The sequence below is a fragment of the Eptatretus burgeri genome, chromosome 4, assembly GCF_056783735.1.
Source record: "Eptatretus burgeri isolate ZD-2024b chromosome 4, Ebu_testis_v1, whole genome shotgun sequence".
Lineage (NCBI taxonomy): Eukaryota > Metazoa > Chordata > Myxini > Myxiniformes > Myxinidae > Eptatretus > Eptatretus burgeri.
Window position 1 is genome coordinate 77,977,121 of NC_140964.1, and position 21,082 is coordinate 77,998,202.

A 21,082-nucleotide genomic window follows, 5' to 3' on the forward strand; every position below is an offset into this window, starting at 1 on the left:
CTCAAAAGTAATTGGAATCAAAAAAATAACTATTGACCATGCCAAAAGAGTTGAAAAGAAAAGTTTTGAGTGAGGAAAAGAAGGGTTTAATTCTGGCTTTACTGGCAGAGGGAAACGGTGAGCGTCACGTTGCTTCCATCCTTAAAATTGCAAAGACGGCGGTTCATAAGAACAAGGTCAAGCAGCAGACATTGGGGACAACAAAGCTCCAGACTGGCAGAGGGCGAAAACGACTTTCCACTGACCGGGATGACCGCCAACTTATTCGAATGTCACTGAACAACCGTAGGATGACATCAAGTTACCTACAAAAAGAATAGCAAACGGCAGCTGTGGTGAAGTGCACGGCTTGGACGGTTCGAAACAGGCTCCTCGGGGCAGGGCTGAAGTCGTGCAAAGCAAGAAAAAGCCCTTCATCAATGAGAAGCAAAGAAGAGCCAGGCTGAGGTTTGCAAAAGACTATAAGGATTGGAGCGTTGAGGACTGGAGTAAGGTCATCTTCTCTGATGAATCCAATTTTCAGCTTTGCCCAACACCTGGTCGTCTAATGGTTAGACGGAGACCTGGAGAGGCCTACAAGCCACAGTGTCTCAGACACACTGTGAAATTTGGTGGAGGATCAGTGATGATCTGGGGGTGCTTCAGCAAGGCTGGAATCGGGCAAATTTGTCTTTGTGAAGGACTCATGAATCAAGCCACGTAAAAGGTTGTCCTGGAAGAACACTGGCTTCCTTCTGCTCTGACAATGTTCCCAAACTCTGAGGATTGGTTTTTCCAGCAGGAAAATGCTCCATGCCACACAGCCAGGTCAATCAAGGTGTGGATGGAGGACCATCAGATCAAGATCCTGTCATGGCCAGCCCAATCTCCAGACCTGAACCCCATTGAAAACCTCTGGAATGTGATCAAGAGGAAGATGGATGGTCACAAGCCATCAAACAAAGCCGAGCTGCTTGAATTTTTGCGCCAGGAGTGGCATAAAGTCACCCAACAGCAATGTGAAAGACTGGTGGAGAGCATGCCAAGATGGATGAAAGCTGTGATTGAAAATCAGGGTTATTCCACAAAATATTGATTTCTGAACTCTTCCTAAGTTGAAACATTAGTATTGTGTTGTTTAAAAATGAATATGAACTTGTTTTGTTTGTATTATTTGAGGTCTGAAAACACTGAATCTTTGTTGTTATTTTGACCAGTTGTCATTTTCTGCAAATAAATGCTCTAAATGACAATATTTTTATTCAGAATTTGGGAGAAATGTCAGTAGTTTATAGAGTAAAATAAAAATGTTCATTTTACTCAAACACATACCTATAAATAGTAAAACCAGAAAAACTAATAATTTTGCAGTGGTCTCTTAATTTTTTCCAGAGCTGTATATATATATATATATCTTCATACATGTGTGTGTATATATATATATATATTGTTGTGGTTACCAAATTCGCAAACCACCATTCAGGTCCCTTAGGTGAGGTATCTCGGTAAGTACATGTGTAGTTAGGTCCAAACCCGTTGTCTAGTGGGAATACATGTCATTTATGCGAGCTGCGACTCTTCAGGATAGCCGTTTTTCTTTTACTATCTTTATTTTGGACCAACCGCCATGATTACCACCACAACCACAACATCAACCACCAACCACAACCACCACTTCACCACAACCGCCACGACCTTCACGTCACACCTCGCAACCGTAGCATCGCCACCGTTCTTGCCCCGCTGTGGGTACCGGTGTTGGACTCGTGCAGGGCGCGCGTCGAACAGCGTGTACAAAATCACGGATTTTGTGCTTCAAAAACGGATCAAAAACGACACACGCCCACTTTTTGCCGTCCAATCGGTGAGCGAGGGGCGATTTGGCCCCCCTCCAGGACGATCGATATATGCAAATTTGTGGATCAAAAAGCCTTCACGCCCACTTTTTCTCGGGCCAATGGGGAGCGAGGTGAAAGGTCAAAGGGAGGGGGTCAAAGGCGAAGCTACGGGGGGATAAAAGGACCGTGTTCGTCGTGTGCGTTGGAGTCGAGAAGGGGAGAGTCCAAAGAAGAGTCCAAAGAAGAGTCCAGAGTCGGAGAGTCCCGAGGCGGAGAGGCGGAGAGTAGGAGAGTCGGAAGCAGAGGGTCAAGACTTCGCGGGCGGTGGAGCTGCTCGTCGTGTGCGGAACGGAGGGGACGGAGCTGTGGAAAGGCGGCGACACCAGACGAGGGGGTGCTCGCGTCGTGCAGGAAGCTGCACCCGAGGGAGGCCGACAGCGCGACCTGGCCGAGGTGGAGACGCTCGTCGCACATAATAAAGATCCTCTATACCCCGAGCATCAGCAACCCCCTCCTGTTTCCCCCCGCGCTGAGATAGTGCGACCAAGGGGGCCCCTTTCCCACCCCCTGCCAGACACTGTCCGCAAGGTCCGCGGAGTTGCGGCGCCATCGCCGCTCCGCGTCTCATCACCAGACGGGTAGGCGCGACCCGGTCTCGGCCTCAGGCCCGCCTCATCCTTGAGGGTATTCTTTCCTTGGTTTTGGGTATGTGTTGTCGGCGCCGTCTGTGAGGTAGAATTGTATAAGTGTTGCCGTGTGCTCGGTAGTCGGTATTAGCTCTGCATTGTCTTCGCTTTTATATTTGCTTTTTGTGTAAATGGCATTGTGTTTTCGCTTTTATATTTGCTTTTTGTGTAAATGGAATTGTGTTTTTTTGTGTGCTTTTGGTGGAATTGAATATGTGTGCTTCCCGTGTGCCGCGAATAAATGTGCTTTGTGTTGAACTGTTTCCCGCTTCGCTTCGTCATTTCTCCCATTGAATCCTCATCTTGCTTCACGTAAAGGGTTGGTAGTGGGCTGAATACGCCCGATAATTAATCGAACCGTCGAGGTCGACGATAACACCGCTCGGTTATTCTGATAGTACGGAACGGGTCGCTAAGTGGCCCGTGTCCGGAAGCTCGACCTGCGGCGAGGTGCGATCGCTCCGGTCTACCCTCCGCGTGGGTACTTAGGTAGGTCGGGTGGCGAGCAACCCTATCCCACGCGGGGGCTGATTGGCTCGATCGCGGTGAGACCGAAAGGTCCACCCGTGACTGGTTCCCGGCGTTAGTCCGAGAGGGTCACGACTGGATTGTCCGTCCGGTGGGCGACGTGCCGCGATTCGAGGTTACGTGGCCATCAGCACGCCGGCGGGCGCGAACCCGTAACACTGGCGTCAGGTCGTGCGATACAAATTCATCGCCCTCCTCCCGGCACTGGTATCGGAGAACAGGAAACAGGGCTCTCCTGTCTCCGGCTAAATTCACGGGAATCGGTCCAGGGGTGAGAGAAGCGACCCCCGATTCCCTCCAAATTACGAGCGAGTTAAATTAACCCTTCACGAGAAGCAAGATGGCGTCTCAAGGCGAGCGGGAGCCGGGGGTATTAGAAATGTATATGTGTAATAATGTAGAGTCCATGGTCCAGGATGGAATCCCCGTGCAGGAAATGTTGATTGTGCAGGAACACGGACTCGCCCAACTGAACCCAGGGCCCGAGGTGGGTGCGGCAGCGGCCGCGGTGTATGACACCTTCCCCCCCCCTCTCCACCAAGACCCTTCCCCAACCCCTGCCGAAACAGCTCACTCAAGTGCATCCGACATGGCCCAGCTATGCGCCATGCTGGCGGCAATGAACGAAAAGATGGATGTGAATGCACAACAAATAATCGAAAAGATGGATACAAACGCAAATGAAATTATAAACGAAATGAAAGGCATGAACAAGCACATGAAGGAAGAAACGAAAAAGCTCCGGGGTGAGACGCAGAACATGGGCCGATGCCTGCAGGCGGGCATGAAGGCCGTGACAAAGGAAATAATAGTTGAGACAAGGGAGGTAAAGGGTGAAGAGTTGGCAGAGACACGGGAGATAGAAAAAATAGAGGAAAGACTACACGAGGAAGACGGGGTAAGTGACGCACACACACACACAGAGGTAGTGGAGGATAATGGGGGTGAGCTGGCGGACTGGGTGGAGACCCAGTGCGAGCACCTGGATGGCCTCCTCCAGGAACGAGGGGAGGGAGTATGCCCCCTCGAGGCGAGTCACGACCAGGTGAGTTCGGTCGTGCTTTGCGAGGTTGAGAGGAGGAGTGCTGTGGACGGGTGCACGGAGAGCTTGGGGGGTATAGAGGCCCCAGAGACCCTTGTGGGGACACGAATCCCCAGTGTAGTTGTCCCTGTGTGTGTGGTGCAAGGTGTGAGTGCGGCACCGTGTGTGGAAGCGACCCCGTGTGTGATTGGTGTGGTGGCGATGGTGCCGGAGTACGTGCTTCCCAGCACGCCGTGTGTGGATGAGGCACCGTGTGTGAGTGTCGCCGTGTGTGTGAATGAGGCACTGCGGGTGAGTGCCCTCGCGTGTGTGAGTGAAACGGCCAGTATGAGTGAGGCACCGCGGGTTAGTGCCCCCGCGTGTGTGGAGGAAACGGCCAGTGTGGATGAGGCACAGCGGTTGAGTTCCCCCGCGTGTGTGAGTAGTATGGTTTGTGTGAGTAGTGAGGCACGCGTGAGTGAACGGCCGTGTGCAAGGTCGCTGTGTGCAAGGGAGACCGTGTGTGTGAGAGAGCGGTATGTGAGGGAGATGTCGGTTGGCATGCGGGAGCACGCAGCCGCGTCTCCCGGTGTGAATGTGATGGAGTGGACTGTGTGCGTCGTAACACGCAGGTATGCGTGTGTGGAATGGACACGGAGACGGCGACAGAGGAGAGAAAGCCGAGTACGGCTGTAGCTATTTCGTGGACCGTGCCGGGTTCACCCAGCAGTGAGCACGCGGTTCGTGCTGTGCAACGCACGAGACCACCGCGTGCTCGCTTGCGAGAGTGAAGTCCCGGTCCGGAAACGCACGCGGTGGATTTGCCGATCCCGCGGACGGACAAAGTTTAGGCAGGATGACGGATTTGGACCGGACGGGTTCTCCACGCGATCGTGTGTGTTAAGCTCCAACGGGCAAAGCACATGTGTTCGCGTGGGGAACCCCTCGAGACGTGGGGCTTGTGTTTTTTTTTTATGCGCACGGTGACGTCATGGCTGCACGTGTGGTTGGAATCCGGCAGGAGGGGTATCTCTGCCGGATGGTACCGTCCAAGGAGGGACGAGGAACACGTGCAGCTGCATGACGTCACGGCCAGGTGCAAAGTGCGCGAGCTCTGAGTTGCCGCGCAGGTGCTGCGCATGGAAAAGAAAAAAGAAAAAGCAAGCCTCACTTTCGGGTGCACAGGATTCCTGGGCAAGGGGTGAAAGACCCCCTTACCTGGGCACAGGATGAAAACTAGTTAGGGGGAAGGGTTAGCTTAGCTAGACCGACTTCATGGGGCAGGGGTAAGTCCTCATGGAGTCCGTGGAATGGATTAGTTAGAGGGATTGTAGCCAGATTTAGGTGGGGAAATTGATTAAAGAGATTAGGAGACAGTGACAGACAGTGAATGTGTAGAGTTGACGTAGTTTAGCTACGTAGTGTTAAAAGGAACGTGCTACTAGTTTAAGGGACGACGTGGGAGCACGAGTTAGTTAGGGGATGTAGATAGAAGGATGGCAGAGTTCAGCGGTGTGTGTGTTGAAGAGTTGGAGAGTTGTGAGGTGAGTACTTGTGAGTGAGTGAGGCCAGCGGGTCTGTGTGTGTGGAGTGAATGGGGAATGCATGGTGCGATGAGTGATTGGGGGGAGGAGTGACTCCCGCCCAAGGGACCCCGGGGTCGGTATAAAGTGAGTTAGGGGGTTAGTCAAATTGAAAAATGGAGGTTGTTTTGTTGTTGGTGGGAAAGTAGGCTCGAGACCCATTTGGAGGGGTGCAGGAGCCCTGTTGACGGGCTTGGGAGCGTGGCTGCGAAAGGTGAGTATCGCTGAGTGGGTACCCCGGGCACCAGGCTAGTCGGCCGCGGTAGGCCATGGGCCCATGGGGGGCCGGGATAGAGTAGTGGGCACGGGTGCGCCTGCTTGGTGCGGGGGCCCGGGGCGCCATTAGCCGCGTGGGCAGTGTTGTGGGCACGGGTGACCCTCGGAAAGGGGCCCGGGAGGCCGGCCTGCCACGTGTGCGTTTCAGGGGAGGTGCCATGGGGGCACTCCCGGTGTTAGGGAGCTGGTAGGCTCGGAGGCAGTGTAGTGCCCGGGGGGACCAGAGCGGGAGATTGGGCAGAGGGTCGTGGCTGCCAAAGGGAGCCAGGTGTCCCAGCCAGGAGACCGTGTGAGGGCACAGAGAGAGAAAATTGGGGGCGAGGCCCGGGAATTGTGAGGACACCAACACAGGCGACGGGAATCTGGGTTGTTAGAACCAATAGTTTAAGCGAGAAGCGCTTGTTGAAAGCCCCGGGGTAGTTTAACAGTTAAATGGTTAGGGTAGATTAGGAGATGTACCCCTCCGCACCATCCATCCCCTCGCTGTCGTTGTGGGCCGCTGGACCCACTTGGTGTATAGATCGCCGAACTCTGGGGAGGCCATTCTGAGGCTTCGTTGGGCCTCGACACAGGACGTTAGCTCTCCCTTATTCCCCTCCGGGAAGGGAACGTAGGGGTTGGGAGTAGGCTAGGTGACAGGATAGGTTAGCCGAACAAGGACGATAAAGGGGGTTAGGGGACGATTTATAGTGGGGGAGTAAAAATAAAAACAACAGAAAAAAAAATTAAGTTAGGGCTAAATTGGGGTTTGACAAATTAAGAGAGTGGGTATGTACAGTGACAGGCAAAGGCGATAGGTGGGAGGGAGACAGGTAGGTAGGTCCGAGCCCGCCTTCCAAGTGGCCAGCACCACCGCACTCCCTCCACCAACCTCCACTGAACGGCAAAGGCTGGCCAACTTCATCGGCTGGCCGTGTTTTTCTTCGAGGCGGAGGCCGGCCAACTTCATCGGCAGCTGTTGTTTTGCTGCAAGGCCTGTGCCATCGGCTGGCCGTGTTTTGCTTCAAGGCCTGTGCCGGCCAGTTCATCTGCCGGCTGTGTTTGCCTGCAACGGTCTTCTTCTGCGGGCTGTGTTTGCCTGCAGCGGCCTTCTTCTGCGGGCTGTGTTTGCCTGCTCACCTTTGCCATGCCATGCCCACTGCCCACGTTCACCAGCCCCGTTCAATTTTTGCTTTGCCCCCCCCTGTTCATTTCCATGTGCGCCAGGATCCGCAAGGCAGCAGTTTGCAAGCTGCAAGAACTGCCCTGTTGGCAGCTACAACACGGGCCTGCAGTGGCGGCCCGTGCACCGTGTTTGCGTCCAACCATTCATCCATCCATTCGTTGTGTTCATTGCGTGTGCCACTTGAGCTGGCACGGAGACTGCATTTGTGCAGCCCATGCACCGTTGTGGTTCACTGCATTCGGTCCATCCATTCATCCATCCATTCGTTGTGTTCATTGCGTGTGCCACTTGAGCTGGCACGGAGACTGCGTTTGTGCAGCCCATGCACCGTTGTGGTTCACTGCGTTCAGTTCAAAAGGGAAGGCCTTGGACTGCGTGTGAGCAGCGAGCCACGTTCCCTGTCACCTGCATTGTTTTGAGCCAGAGACTGCATGCGGGCAGCCTGGCTCCCTGCTAACTGCTTTTCTTTTGCAGAGTTCAGTGATCCTGGGCCATGGTTTAGTGTAAAATTTGTAAGTTAAGGTTAAGATGTACTGTAAATATGAGTGCACCCCCCCGGCATGTCTGTCTAGCGCCGGCAATTTTATTTAAGTCGTCCGTGTGAGTGAGTTTGTTTAGGTAGTTACGCAGCCCTCAGGTTATTTATTTTGGGGACACGAATACCATGAATGTCGCACTCAGGGATCCGTAGGTAAAATGTACGAGGGGAAAACTACACATGATGGCACACGAAAATTTGACGACTCGGGACGAGTCTGTAAAAAGGGGAGGGGGTAGTGTTGTGGTTACCAAATTCGCAAACCACCATTCAGGTCCCTTAGGTGAGGTATCTCGGTAAGTACATGTGTAGTTAGGTCCAAACCCGTTGTCTAGTGGGAATACATGTCATTTATGCGAGCTGCGACTCTTCAGGATAGCCGTTTTTCTTTTACTATCTTTATTTTGGACCAACCGCCATGATTACCACCACAACCACAACATCAACCACCAACCACAACCACCGCTTCACCACAACCGCCACGACCTTCACGTCACACCTCGCAACCGTAGCATCGCCACCGTTCTTGCCCCGCTGTGGGTACCGGTGTTGGACTCGTGCAGGGCGCGCGTCGAACAGCGTGTACAAAATCACGGATTTTGTGCTTCAAAAACGGATCAAAAACGACACACGCCCACTTTTTGCCGTCCAATCGGTGAGCGAGGGGCGATTTGGCCCCGCCTCCAGGACGATCGATATATGCAAATTTGTGGATCAAAAAGCCTTCACGCCCACTTTTTCTCGGGCCAATGGGGAGCGAGGTGAAAGGTCAAAGGGAGGGGGTCAAAGGCGAAGCTACGGGGGGATAAAAGGACCGTGTTCGTCGTGTGCGTTGGAGTCGAGAAGGGGAGAGTCCAAAGAAGAGTCCAAAGAAGAGTCCAGAGTCGGAGAGTCCCGAGGCGGAGAGGCGGAGAGTAGGAGAGTCGGAAGCAGAGGGTCAAGACTTCGCGGGCGGTGGAGCTGCTCGTCGTGTGCGGAACGGAGGGGACGGAGCTGTGGAAAGGCGGCGACACCAGACGAGGGGGTGCTCGCGTCGTGCAGGAAGCTGCACCCGAGGGAGGCCGACAGCGCGACCTGGCCGAGGTGGAGACGCTCGTCGCACATAATAAAGATCCTCTATACCCCGAGCATCAGCAGCCCCTCCTGTTTCCCCCGCGCTGAGATAGTGCGACCAAGGGGCCCCCTTTCCCACCCCCTGCCAGACACTGTCCGCAAGGTCCGCGGAGTTGCGGCGCCATCGCCGCTCCGCGTCTCATCACCAGACGGGTAGGCGCGACCCGGTCTCGGCCTCAGGCCCGCCTCATTCTTGGGGGTATTCTTTCCTTGGTTTTGGGTATGTGTTGTCGGCGCCGTCTGTGAGGTAGAATTGTATAAGTGTTGCCGTGTGCTCGGTAGTCGGTATTAGCTCTGCATTGTCTTCGCTTTTATTTGCTTTTTGTGTAAATGGCATTGTGTTTTCGCTTTATATTTGCTTTTTGTGTAAATGGAATTGTGTTTTTTTTGTGTGCTTTTGGTGGAATTGAATATGTGTGCTTCCGTGTGCCGCGAATAAATGTGCTTTGTGTTGAACTGTTTCCCGCTTCGTCATTTCTCCCATTGAATCCTCATCTTGCTTCACGTAAAGGGTTGGTAGTGGGCTGAATACGCCCGATAATTAATCGAACCGTCGAGGTCGACGATAACACCGCTCGGTTATTCTGATAGTACGGAACGGGTCGCTTAAGTGGCCCGTGTCCGAGTCGACCTGCGGCGAGGTGCGATCGCCCGGTCTACCCTCCGCGTGGGTACTTAGGTAGATCGAATTTTGGCGAGCAACCCCTATCCCACGCGGGGGCTGATTGGCTCGATCGCGGGGGTGAGACCGAAAGGTCCACTCCGTGACTGGTTCCCGGCGTTAGTCCGAGAGGGCCACGACTGGATTGTCCGTCCGGTGGGCGACGTGCCGCGATTCGAGGTTACGTGGCCGTCAGCACGCCGGCGGGCGCGAATCCGCAACAATATATATATATATATATATATATATATATATATATATATATATATATATATATATATATATATATATATATATATATATATATATATATATATATATATATATATATATATATATATATATATATATATATATATATATATATATATATATATATATATACATATATACACACATATAATTGAGAAGGTTCCATTATATTATGAAGATGATTTGTTATACCAGCTACCACCAAAGGTGGTGCTATTTCCACCACAAATATGTGTAGTACGTGTGTGTATGCGCGCGCGCGCACACACACACACACACACGTACTAAACATATATGTGGTGCTGGTAGAAGGTATAGAACAGTCTGTGTCTAGATTCCTGGTGATTCCTTGTGATTCTTTGTGATTGTGAACCGTACTGCAAATATGTATGCTAAGCCAGTACAAAGAACAATGTCCTTGGGATTTAAAAATCATCACCAGCACTTCACGCAAACTCGCACTCGAGGGGTTTGGGGGAAGAGGAGAGAAAAGGAGAGAAAATGAAAACATCTAATGTAAACCAGCTGGTTAAACCCTGCACCTGTTCAAAGTGGTTAAATTTACTTTGATCATGACCTCATGATCCCACCAAAGAACAGCATCATTATGATCATTACGCCTCAAACATGCACTACATTGTAATTTCAAAGGCACACTATGTGCATGATCTCGTGTTTACCTGAACAAAAGAACACTGCCAGGTAATGAAAAAAAGAAAAATCAAAATTGTTCTGAAAAGGCATTTCCACCTTAAATCCACATTTTGTTATGAGGCATTTAAAAACGTCTACACAAAAAACATTTGTGCATTTCTAAATGTTACAGAGGTTGTGTGAAGTATTTGTTACTTTATAATAGGACACTCATTAAAATGTCTTTCAGACGAATTGTGATAAAAGAATGGCAAAAACCGAATTTGTATACGGAACTGTATTCTTGTTTTTTGCAGTTACTACAACAAAATAACTTCGACACGAATCGGCCTAATGGGAGGCGACTGTGATACGTTCTCTGCACAGCAATACACTGAACGATTTGACTTTACAAATATGGATCTGCTGCTGGTAATCGTTTTCCAAATGCCTTCCATAAAGGCAAAATGATAATATTAAAAAAATATATCGGGAATATACAAAACACATAATTATACATCAAGCACCTTCGTAAACACCCTCTTCCATCATGTCATAGGTCCGCTTGATGGTGCTCGAATCTCGTGCATGGGGACTACGAACTCCTTCCCCACCAGTTTTCTGAATGGCTGTCACAAGAATCGACACAACACGTGGTGCATGAGCTATGGATCCTTTCAGTGTCTCAAAATGTCTACCACAAAAAGCAAGAAAAGGAAAAAACAAATAAAATGAAACCTTTCTGCCCCATCAAGAAACCTACAGGTGTGAGCCGATAAGGGGATCATGTTGTTGTCGGACAAAATGTGCGCTTTGGAAGACTGGCGCTCTCCGGCACTGCCAGTTTCTGATAACTTTGACAAGGTACCCTTGTACAGCACATCTGCTGGAATGGTTTGCTGTACACAGAAGAACATCAAGATGTTAACTATATTACAAAAGAACATTGCTCAGTTAAAAATGTATTGGCAAAGGTGAGTTTAATGGCAGAATGATGAATGTTGGGAGTTACATTGGTAGAAACAGGATGCAAATGATCAGACTACCTCTAAAAATATTCTTATACCTTGCAAATCGTCTCTTACAAATTTGTGCTCGATCTTCCACCGACTTATAGTTTCTACTGAAATTTATGACTTTGTGCAATGAGAAAGCCAAAAAGTACCTGTGTATTATCAAAGGTTTGACACACATGTTACGTTTCCATCAAATTCTGCAGTACGAGAAATAATGCACACAGGCCTTGATGACACCCAAACCTGAAGGGAAACCCCTCTGTGGCAAGGAATTTGCATGTAAACACAAGTGATGCACATACAAAAAGGAATGCTATAATGGTAAAATGAGTGTCTTTCACTATAATATACTTCTCAACATCCCCAATAATTTCTACTTTCTTGTGGGGTCAGCCAGGGAAGGTATTTATCGCAGGTTTTTCATCATCTGACATTTTTCATCAATGATTCCCAAGCAAAGCCTGATGTTCGACAAGGTGATGTGGGCAAGAATTTGTCATTTATTTAGGTTGCGCCGATAACTTGCCTACTCTTCATGAAAGACACCACAGGATATTTTAACATCCATCAACAACCACTGTTGGCAGAGATGTCCTCTGGCTTTACGCTCATCCAAGGGATGGCACACACACTGATATACTGACCTGCACGCAAATGAAACACCATGGTGACGATTTATAGCTGAGTAAAGATGCTGAATTGCTCTTGTGTTCCATTGAAGAGCTCATGTTCGAAACATCAGATGGCAACGTGTTTCTCATAGCAGTAAACATACTGTTACGAATTCGCGCCCACCGGCGTGCGAACTGCCGCTTTCCACGAATAGTAGCAGCTCGCCCACCGGACGGACAATTCAGTCGTGACCCTCCTTGGAACTACCGCCAGGAGCGAGTCAAGGGTGGGGATTTAACCTCACCACAACCCAGTCCGCATTCTACCACGCGAAATAGGGTGAATCTCCGAATCTCGATATACCTAAATACCCACGCGGGTAACCTACCGAGGGGTTGCACCACGCCGCAGGTCAGCTTAGGACACGAACTGCTGAAGCGGTTCGTTCCATGCTACAGGGATAACCGAGCGGTGTTATCGCCGACCTCGACGGTTCAGTGATTCTTCTTTACTCGGGTGTTCAAAACCCACTACTCATTCCACGATGCAAGATGGCACTTTCAAAGGGGAAATAGGACACGACGAACGGGATACATTCAAACAAATCACATTTATTTATACAGCACGTATGTACAGCCAAGGCCGTCATACAATATACAGAAAAAGCATGGAAACAAAAGCAATACCACCGAATATGCTTATAGTGTACAGTCACTTAAACAGGTTCTACTTACGGACACGGCGCCACATCATTCACACAGAACAAAAGAAATGACCCCCTCATAGGCAAGGGGGTAGACGGGGTTCGTAAACCTTTATGGCCGTGGGCCGTGGATGACCGAATGGGCCCACGAGACCGACGCTGGTTACCTGCACCCTCATGGTGCGACGGTCGGTGAGCTCTCTCCGGCACTCTCCTCTCGTGTGCGCAGGCTTGCGCGCCCGAGCTGGCAAAGCGGCGCCTCCCATCCGTGTCCCAAGAAAAGAAGAAGCCCGAGCTCACGAACTAGCTGCTCGAAGAAGAACCACCACGAACTGAACTGAACCGCACCCTGGCGACAAAAGGCAGGAACTGAACTGAACACGAGCTGCGAGCTCGACGAGCAGCCACCACGAACTGAACTGAACATGAGCTGCGAGCTCGACGAGCAGCCACCACGAACTGAACTGAACACGAGCTGCCTGAACCGCCAAGAGAAGAGAACTCGACCCCGACCACCAAGAGAGGAGGTAGAGCCCACGTGCGGTCCACCTTATAAAGTGCGGGGCTCCACCTTTCGCTCCTCCCCGTTTTTGGCTCCACCTCCCTTCGAGAAGCTTCTCGAAAAGGGGCGTGCCCTCACTCCGACCGCCTCACGCCCCACGTCCACCAATCGCGAGCGAGCTCCTCGCCGCTTCTCGTGCCAGCCTTGGCGGCGCAAAAACGGTGGGAAAACTCGCGCGTCATCCAATTTCTTTTCACTGGGCCTTTGCTCGACGTTTTCGGACGGTTTTTGCGGTGGAAAGGGTCGTAGCGTGCTCTGTCAGGCCAAAATAACGATAGCGAAAGAAAAACGGCTATCTCAAAGGGTCGCAGCCCGGTGAACACGAAGAAATCCCTTTAAACAACGGTGGGGACCTATCTGCACATAAACTTAGCATCATAACTGAGCTGGGGACCTTTATGGTGTATTGCGAATTTCCACAGCCGTAACAATACTCTTATCAACGCATAATCAAATCCATCCATATTATCAATTCTTCTTTCTTCTTTCATATGGCTCAGCAAAAGCAGTCGTCACAGTTTTAGCTGTAAGTCCCCTAGCCAGTTCCATATCTTGCTGGAGAGAAAGTTTAACTCCAAGATGTCATCCTAAAACTTGTGTCGGGGACAGGATGTTATGATGTGCTCCATGGTTTGGTCAGTGCTTCTATTCACAGCCAAGCGAGGTTTTGAGGTGCCACTTGTGCATCAGGTAGCCACTTCAGCCATGTTCGGTCCTTATCCTGTTGATGGTTGTCCACATGCTCATTGGTAAATTGAAACAAGGTTGGCAGGAAAAGCAAGACATAGTTGGGTTGGGAACTATGTATTTATTGGAAATGGTCTTTTCAGCCCATGGTTTCCTCCAAGATTCTTTGACGTTGAGTAGGAGGTGCTGAGCTTGTGACCAGAAAGGGTTTCAGGAGATCATGTGGAGAGTTAGAACACCTATCCGGTCTCTGTGGATAGTAATATTTTGGTTATTGTTTATTCGGACAACCTCTCCACATGTTGCTCGTCCTTGCCGGAGGGAAGGGGGTGGGGGCGGCATTTGCAAGGACTGGTACCACTGAACTGGGGGTACCCACTGAACTCTGATTTCAGAGTTCCAGTGATTACCCTCATTGCTGAATGAAGATATGTGTTGATGAGTATGGTGTGATGGCTTGAGACCCAGACTGGTCACAGGAATCAGCTGTTGAGAAGGCCGTGTTGAGAAAGCTGTTGAGAATCAGCTGTTAATCAGGTGGAAATGGGAAAGATGGAGGCTTTTCATGCTAACTTGTGCCAGCGAGCTTACAGATAATGTTCGATCGCATCTTTGTTTTTGTGGCAGTCTCACAGAGACGGTCGTGGTAAGTTAGGGAGCAGTAAGGGGTCACTCTGAGGTAGGTGGGAGTTGGATCACGGTGCACATTAGCTCTGCAGACGGTAACAATGAGGGTATTGTGTGCCTTGCAATTGTTAAGATGGAATGCAGAGATGATGGACTTGGTTCGGTTCAGTCACAGTCTCAACTTGTGGAAGTATTCAGCCATTATTGACAGGTCAAACGTCAGCATGGCTTTGACATCGTGGAAAGACTTTGCCTGTGTTGTCGAGGCAATATTGTTGGTGTATGTAAATTTCTGTGATGTCATGGTGGGGAATTTCGCTTGTGCAGATATTAAAAAGCATTGGCACAAGAACACTACCCCATAGGAGACGATTGTAAAGTGTTCTTGGTGTACTGACATTGCCTCGTAGATAGACCTTCATCCTTCTGTTGATCAATAATGTCCGCAGCCACAGAAGTAGTTTGACATGTGGCAGCCACAGGGAGAGCTAATGTCCGCAGCCACAGAAGTAGTTTGACGTGTGGCAGTCACAGGGACAGCTTGGGCATCAGTGCACATTTCCACACAGTGTCATAGGCTGAAGAAAGATCTATTAACGTGGCCTCGGTTTTAAGATTGTAGTGAAAACCAGCCTCAATGTTTGTGGAAATGGCAAGGACTTGCCCACAGCAACTGTGTTGAGGTCTGAAGCCAGTGTGTTCTTGGAGAAGGGATGGACTGAGGAATGGGGTGATCTTTTGATGGATGAACTGTTCCAGAAGCTTATAGGTTGCACATAGCAGTGAGATGGGCCTATAGCTCCCAGCGTCATCGGCTGATCACCTACAATGCCACCGAAGGTGTGGACCGGGGTTATGTTCTCACCGTCTGCTTGTGTCTACCTTTTTGTGCGTCTGTGAACAAGATATCTCAAAAAGTTTTGGATGGATTCGGACAAAATTTGTTGGAGGGGTTGGGTGTGTGATACGGACAAAATTATTACATTTTGGTGAAGATCTCGATTCCAGATACGAGAAATTTAAAGCGATTCTTCACCATTGAGAAATAGGGCCAAAAAAGATATACAGCACGATATCTCAAAAAGTTAGAGATGGAATCGGACAAATATTGTAGGGCAGTTTGGTTGCGTGACAAGGATTAATTGATTCAATTTTGGCGAAGCTCTGAATCCAGATCAGGAAAAGACAATTTTTTTATCTTGCCAAATCGAAGTTTTTGCAAGATATGTTAGTCAGCTTGTATGTTTTTTTTGTTTGTTTGTTTGTCTGTAATCACGTATAAAAAATTCTGCAGAGCACAGTTATCATTGGAAATTTTTGTAACTTCGCATATCAGAGGCCTATAGAGGTCCCTTTCAGTGCACAAAATTTTGAAGGTCAAGGTCAACGGTCAAGGTCACTCGCAAATCAGGAGAGTCGACAAAACCCTTATTTTTTGAGTAATTTTGATCGGATCGTCTTCAAACTTCATGGGAATATATTTCATGGTCTGGCACTCAGCTGATTAATTTTTGGTGGCGATTGGCCTTGACCTTCATATGTTTTTTTTTTGGTCTGTAATCACGTATAAATCACTCTGCAGAGCACAGTTATCATTGGAAATTTTTGTAACTTCGCATATCAGAGGCCTATAAAGGTCCCTTTCAGCGCATAAAAATTTTAAGGTCAAGGTCAAAGGTCAAAGGTCAAGGTCACTGTCGCAAATCAGGGGAGTCGACGAAACCCTTATTTTTTGAGTAATTTTGATCGGATCGTCTTCAAACTTCATGGGAATATAGTTCATGGTCTGGCGCTCAGCTGATTAATTTTTGGTGGCGATTGCCCTTGACCTTCATGGTTAGCGCCTGAGGTCAAACATATTTGACCCCAAGGTCAAATTTTCAAGTTTTAGGAACCATATCGTGGAGTACCTCAAATTGAACACCTCGATGAGTGCTTTCTAGATATGTCATGCTTGAGACATTATGACGTCATTTGGTGACGTTATGAGGCAAATGCATATTTTTCATGGTTACTCTGTAAAACGATTCTCATCGGAATCTCTCGTAGGCAGATATTCCTCAAGGAGTCGCTCCTGGTGGATAGCAGCTCTGTTCACCTCAGTGTGACCTTAAAGAAGTCACACGTGGTCACCTTTTGGCAAGATACGGGTCACACTGCGGGTGACATTGGTTTTTATTTTATTTATTGGCTGCTCTTGGAGCACCCTTATTCTGGACATTTCCATCTGTCTATCTGTCCGCGAAACTTTGGTCAAGCCTAGGGGCTAAACCACTCAACCGATTCCAATGAAATTTGGTAGGTCGGACCAATATTTCTGGGAATCATGTGCTTTCGAATATGGGACCCCGGGCCCTAGCAACGGCATAGCAACGGCCCTTTAAAGTGGTCAAAAAATCAAAAAAATATATTAAAAAAATACATCGAAAAATCGAAGCTTAGAGTTCTGTGCGCAATCTATCTAGCTCCCTTCATGCCAATTTGCAGCCCGAAAAAAAAATATTTGTAGGAGGAGATAGGTTTTGGGCGAGTACATGTCGAACATTTCAGAAACGGTTAATTGCGAATATCTCTAAGAGAAAGTATGATTTTGATGAAACTTGGGTGAAATGTGTACAATGTGGCTCGCATGTACACAAAAATGAATGGTTGTTATGCACACCTCCGTTGCTTAGCAACAGCGAAAATACTTTATCGTACATCATACACTTATTGTGGACTGTACAAAAAAATCAATACCTCCGAAACTGGACCTCCGAGGGACCTGTTTTTTTTTTGCCCAAGGAGAATGTCTTACAGCATCATATAAAAAAATAAAATCTTTAGCGAATAGATAAATGGAATTACCAGGGCTGCCATTTGTAAGAGTCTCTTTGGAAACATGCCTGAAATTTCACAAGGCGGGTTTCTGGGCGCAAACTAAGAGGGCTGTGATAATCATATTTATTGTGCTAAATTGATTGATAGCATGTACATGAATATCGGCTAGTCGCGTCGGCCAGCTTTCCATCTAGAGCGAGCAGCCATGTCGCCTACCGGCTTGTTGAGTTATTGGTCACTTTTGAGAGATGGGGTCAAAAAAGATATATTGCATGATATTTCAAAAGTTATGGATGAGTTATGATAAAATGAGGTCAATGAGTTGGTTATATGAGAAGAACAAGCCAATTTGATATTGGTTCAGGACTGGATCCAGATCTGGCTCATCAGTGGGATACAAAACGTAAACTGTTCAGCCTAGTGGAGGGGAAACATCAGATTAAAATTGCACATTTTCAGCGAGCGAGCTACGGGCAGAGGCACCATTTGTTTTTGCATGATAAAATTACACATTTTCAGTAAGCGAGCCACCGCACGCACGACAGCACAGGGCCAAATGCAGGTGAGTTGGGCTTGAACTTTGGTCAAGTTGATCAATATATTCAGTGACAGTGTGAATACTTTTACCGTATACGGCCATGGCTTGGAAACGAACAACCAAGCTCACCAAGTGGCTTAAGCACTCAAAGCAAACACTTACCCAAGTGGCTTAAGCACTCAAGAAACGGTTCATAAGGGACAGCTGCCTTGGTAAGCGATTAGCGATCGCCGATCGATCATACAAACACCATGCACCCGGAGATGCCCGGAATGTCCGAATTGGCCAAATGAATACTTTTTTTTTTTAGCAGTCATAGCTGCTGATAAGTTCCATTCCGGAGTTTAAATTGTGAAACTTGGCTGAGACTAAGAGATTGTAGAGGTTATGGCATGTGCGGAAATGAAATATAGCCACGAACACTGGTGTCTCCAGGTGTTTATAAGCAATGCAATGTTCCCAGCAATTCCTAGGTATGATGATCAGGCACTTGATGATATAAGTGAGGAAAGTGAAAAAAAACTTTTTTGTTGAGAAACCGTTGTAGCCTGTTCAAAGTCAAGGCATTGTTGAGCAGGCCCCAAAAAAAAGGCAAATTAATACCCCAGCAAGAGACGTGGTGACCAAGAAATAGCCTTGCTGAAGGATAATTAAATTAGGCCGCTAATTATCTTCAAAGGGGGTGTTTAAATTGACACATACAAACACTTTTCACTCATGCACTCCCTTGGAATTCCCTTAGTATGCACGCAATGTTTCAGGCCCCTAGGTTTCATGGTTTTGGAGTTATGGAGGACACACACACACACACACACACACACACACACACACACACACACACACACACACACACACACACACACACACACACACACACACACACACACACACACACACTTATTAGTATAGATAACAGTCATATGTGTTTATTATTGTAAATGGACAGCCTTGATAAATGCACGCGAAATAAACTGTTTAAGTTAATCACAAGAACTGTCATTTTGTAGTATCAGTCGATACTTTCTTTGTCAGGCCTTTGCCTTCTTGAGTGCCATCACTATTTTATCCTTGCTTCTTCTATATGACTGAAGCACTCTTACAGGAATATTGTGCCAAATTATATAATGTTAGTTGGGTACTGTTTGTTCTTCTCTGTTTTCAGGTAATCCATCAATGTCTGGTCCAGACTCTGGGGTGGCCGTTATAACACTTGGAGCACAGCAGCTCTAACCTTGTTCTCCAAATAATATTTTACGATATTGGAAGTGTGTTTTGGATCATTACCTTGCTGGAAAATGAATCTTCTTCTGATTAAACAATTTTCCTGAGGAACTGCACGCTGCTGCAGTGTCTGCTTGTAATTCTGTTTTGTTTGGGTCACATTAATTTTAACAAGTTTTCCTACAACAAAAGCTGATATACAACCCAAGATAATAACAGAGCCTCCCTCATGATTAACAGAAGGCTGCAAACATTCCGTGTCACGACTTTCTACAGGTCTTCAGCATACGGACTCTTCGCTCCAAGAAGATCAAACTTCTATTCATCAGACCAGACGACCCGATTCCATTGTTCAGTTACCCAATCTTGGTGCTCCCTTGCAAATGTCGATCTTTCCACATTATTTTGTGGTCTCAGCAGGAGTTTCTTTGCTACAACTCTGCCATGGAGACCAGCTGTAATCAGCCTCATGTTCACAGTGCTGGAGAAGATGTTAATGTTTCGGCCTACTCTCATTTCATTCGTCAGCTGCTGACCATTTTCTTCCGATGTGCAAGCTGAGCAACTTCAAGTTCTTGACTTGCCTGGGGGAGGTTCTTCTGGGTCTTCCTGGCCTTTTCTTACCTTGTACCGACACAGTTTCTTTCAGGCGTTGCAAAATTCACCCCACACCATTGCAGGAGATTTTCATTTTTCTCCTACTTTCTTCAGTGTACTTTCTTCTCACAGAATTTGGATCTTCACACACTGTTCTGTTGAAAGTTGCTTCCTTGGTGCCATTCTGAACCCTCTCAGAAATTTTCAGCATGGGAACAACCTGATGAAAACAAATCTCACACATTTACTAACTTACAAATTTATTGTGGTTTCTTGTAATTTGCATTCATGTAATTGGTGTGGATTATTTCAAGAATTTATTATTTACTGTACAAAAGTCCACAAACCGTTTCCTGTACATTTTCTTTGCGGTAAGTGGATATTACGAGCACATGATAATATAAAATGTACAGCAAAAAAAAAACGTTTTCATTTTCTGAATTTATTTTATACTGGCAAAGGTACCCGGCATTGCCAGGCAATGCAGGGTCCATCCTCCGACCACCTCTTCCCCTCCCTCATTCTACCCCCTCCTCTGCCTCATCCCACCCCTTCCCTTCACTTGCCTCCTCTCACCCCACCCCTACCCCTTGCTCCTCCACCTCACCCCTTCCCCTCCTACCACCCCTCCCTCTGGACTCCAACCCCACCACTCTCCCCTCTCTTCAGACTCCAACCCCACCCCTCCCTCCTCTCTCCAGACTCCAACCCCACCCCTTCATCCTCTCTCCAGACTCCAACCCCACCACAGATTCCCACCCCACCCCTACCCTCCCTCGAAGGTTACATTTTAAACTTTTTGTCAGATTTAACTAAGACAACGGACACACCTTGAATATCAATTTGTAATTTTATGCCAAAAAAACGATATGTGCTGTGATTTAAAAAAAAAAGAAGTCAATGACAGACGGAAACTGTATCGCCATGGTTTACAAACATCATTTGATACGGAATGGCTGGCTTGGCAAGTGTTTCATAATGCATACAGCGATTCTTAGGCATGAAGATCAGCAGTCGGCGATGTACAACACAACAATTCGAAGATAATGAAGCTCTATTGTGCAGAAACCATTACGACCTGTCCCAAGGCAAAGCATTTTTAAGGGCCGAAACAAATAGCGGATATGGCCAATCAAGACACCTGCGAGAAAAACGCGGGCTGACCAAGGATGAAGCCTATTTTTGTATTCATTTAATAAAGCTGTTAATTATCCTCAAATGGGGTGTATAAATTAACTCAAACACCTAGTTTTCATTCAGGCACTCCCTTGGAATTTCCTTAGTATGTCGGTAAAGGTACGGGCTGCCCAGGTTTAATGGTTTTGAAGTTATAGAGAAGACACACATACTGACACACACACACTTACATGTATTATTATAGACGAGCAAGTTGCCCGTGCCTGCACAGGATTCGAAACAAGGTGGT

General features: G+C 48.0%; 1 protein-coding gene across 12 annotated transcripts in view; it reads right to left on the reverse strand.

Annotated features, from left to right (window-relative positions):
• Nucleotides 1–21,082, reverse strand: part of LOC147028432 (nuclear receptor corepressor 1-like) — a 319,774-nt gene that overhangs the window by 95,235 nt on the left and 203,457 nt on the right. For all 12 annotated transcript variants that reach the window (XM_085878838.1, XM_085878839.1, XM_085878836.1 and 9 more), the window contains 2 exons: nucleotides 11,037–11,172; nucleotides 10,801–10,902 (listed from right to left, as the gene is read on the reverse strand). In XM_085878838.1, the coding sequence (XP_085734964.1) occupies nucleotides 10,801–10,902; nucleotides 11,037–11,172 (238 nt within the window). The remainder of the gene's footprint in view (nucleotides 1–10,800; nucleotides 10,903–11,036; nucleotides 11,173–21,082) is intronic.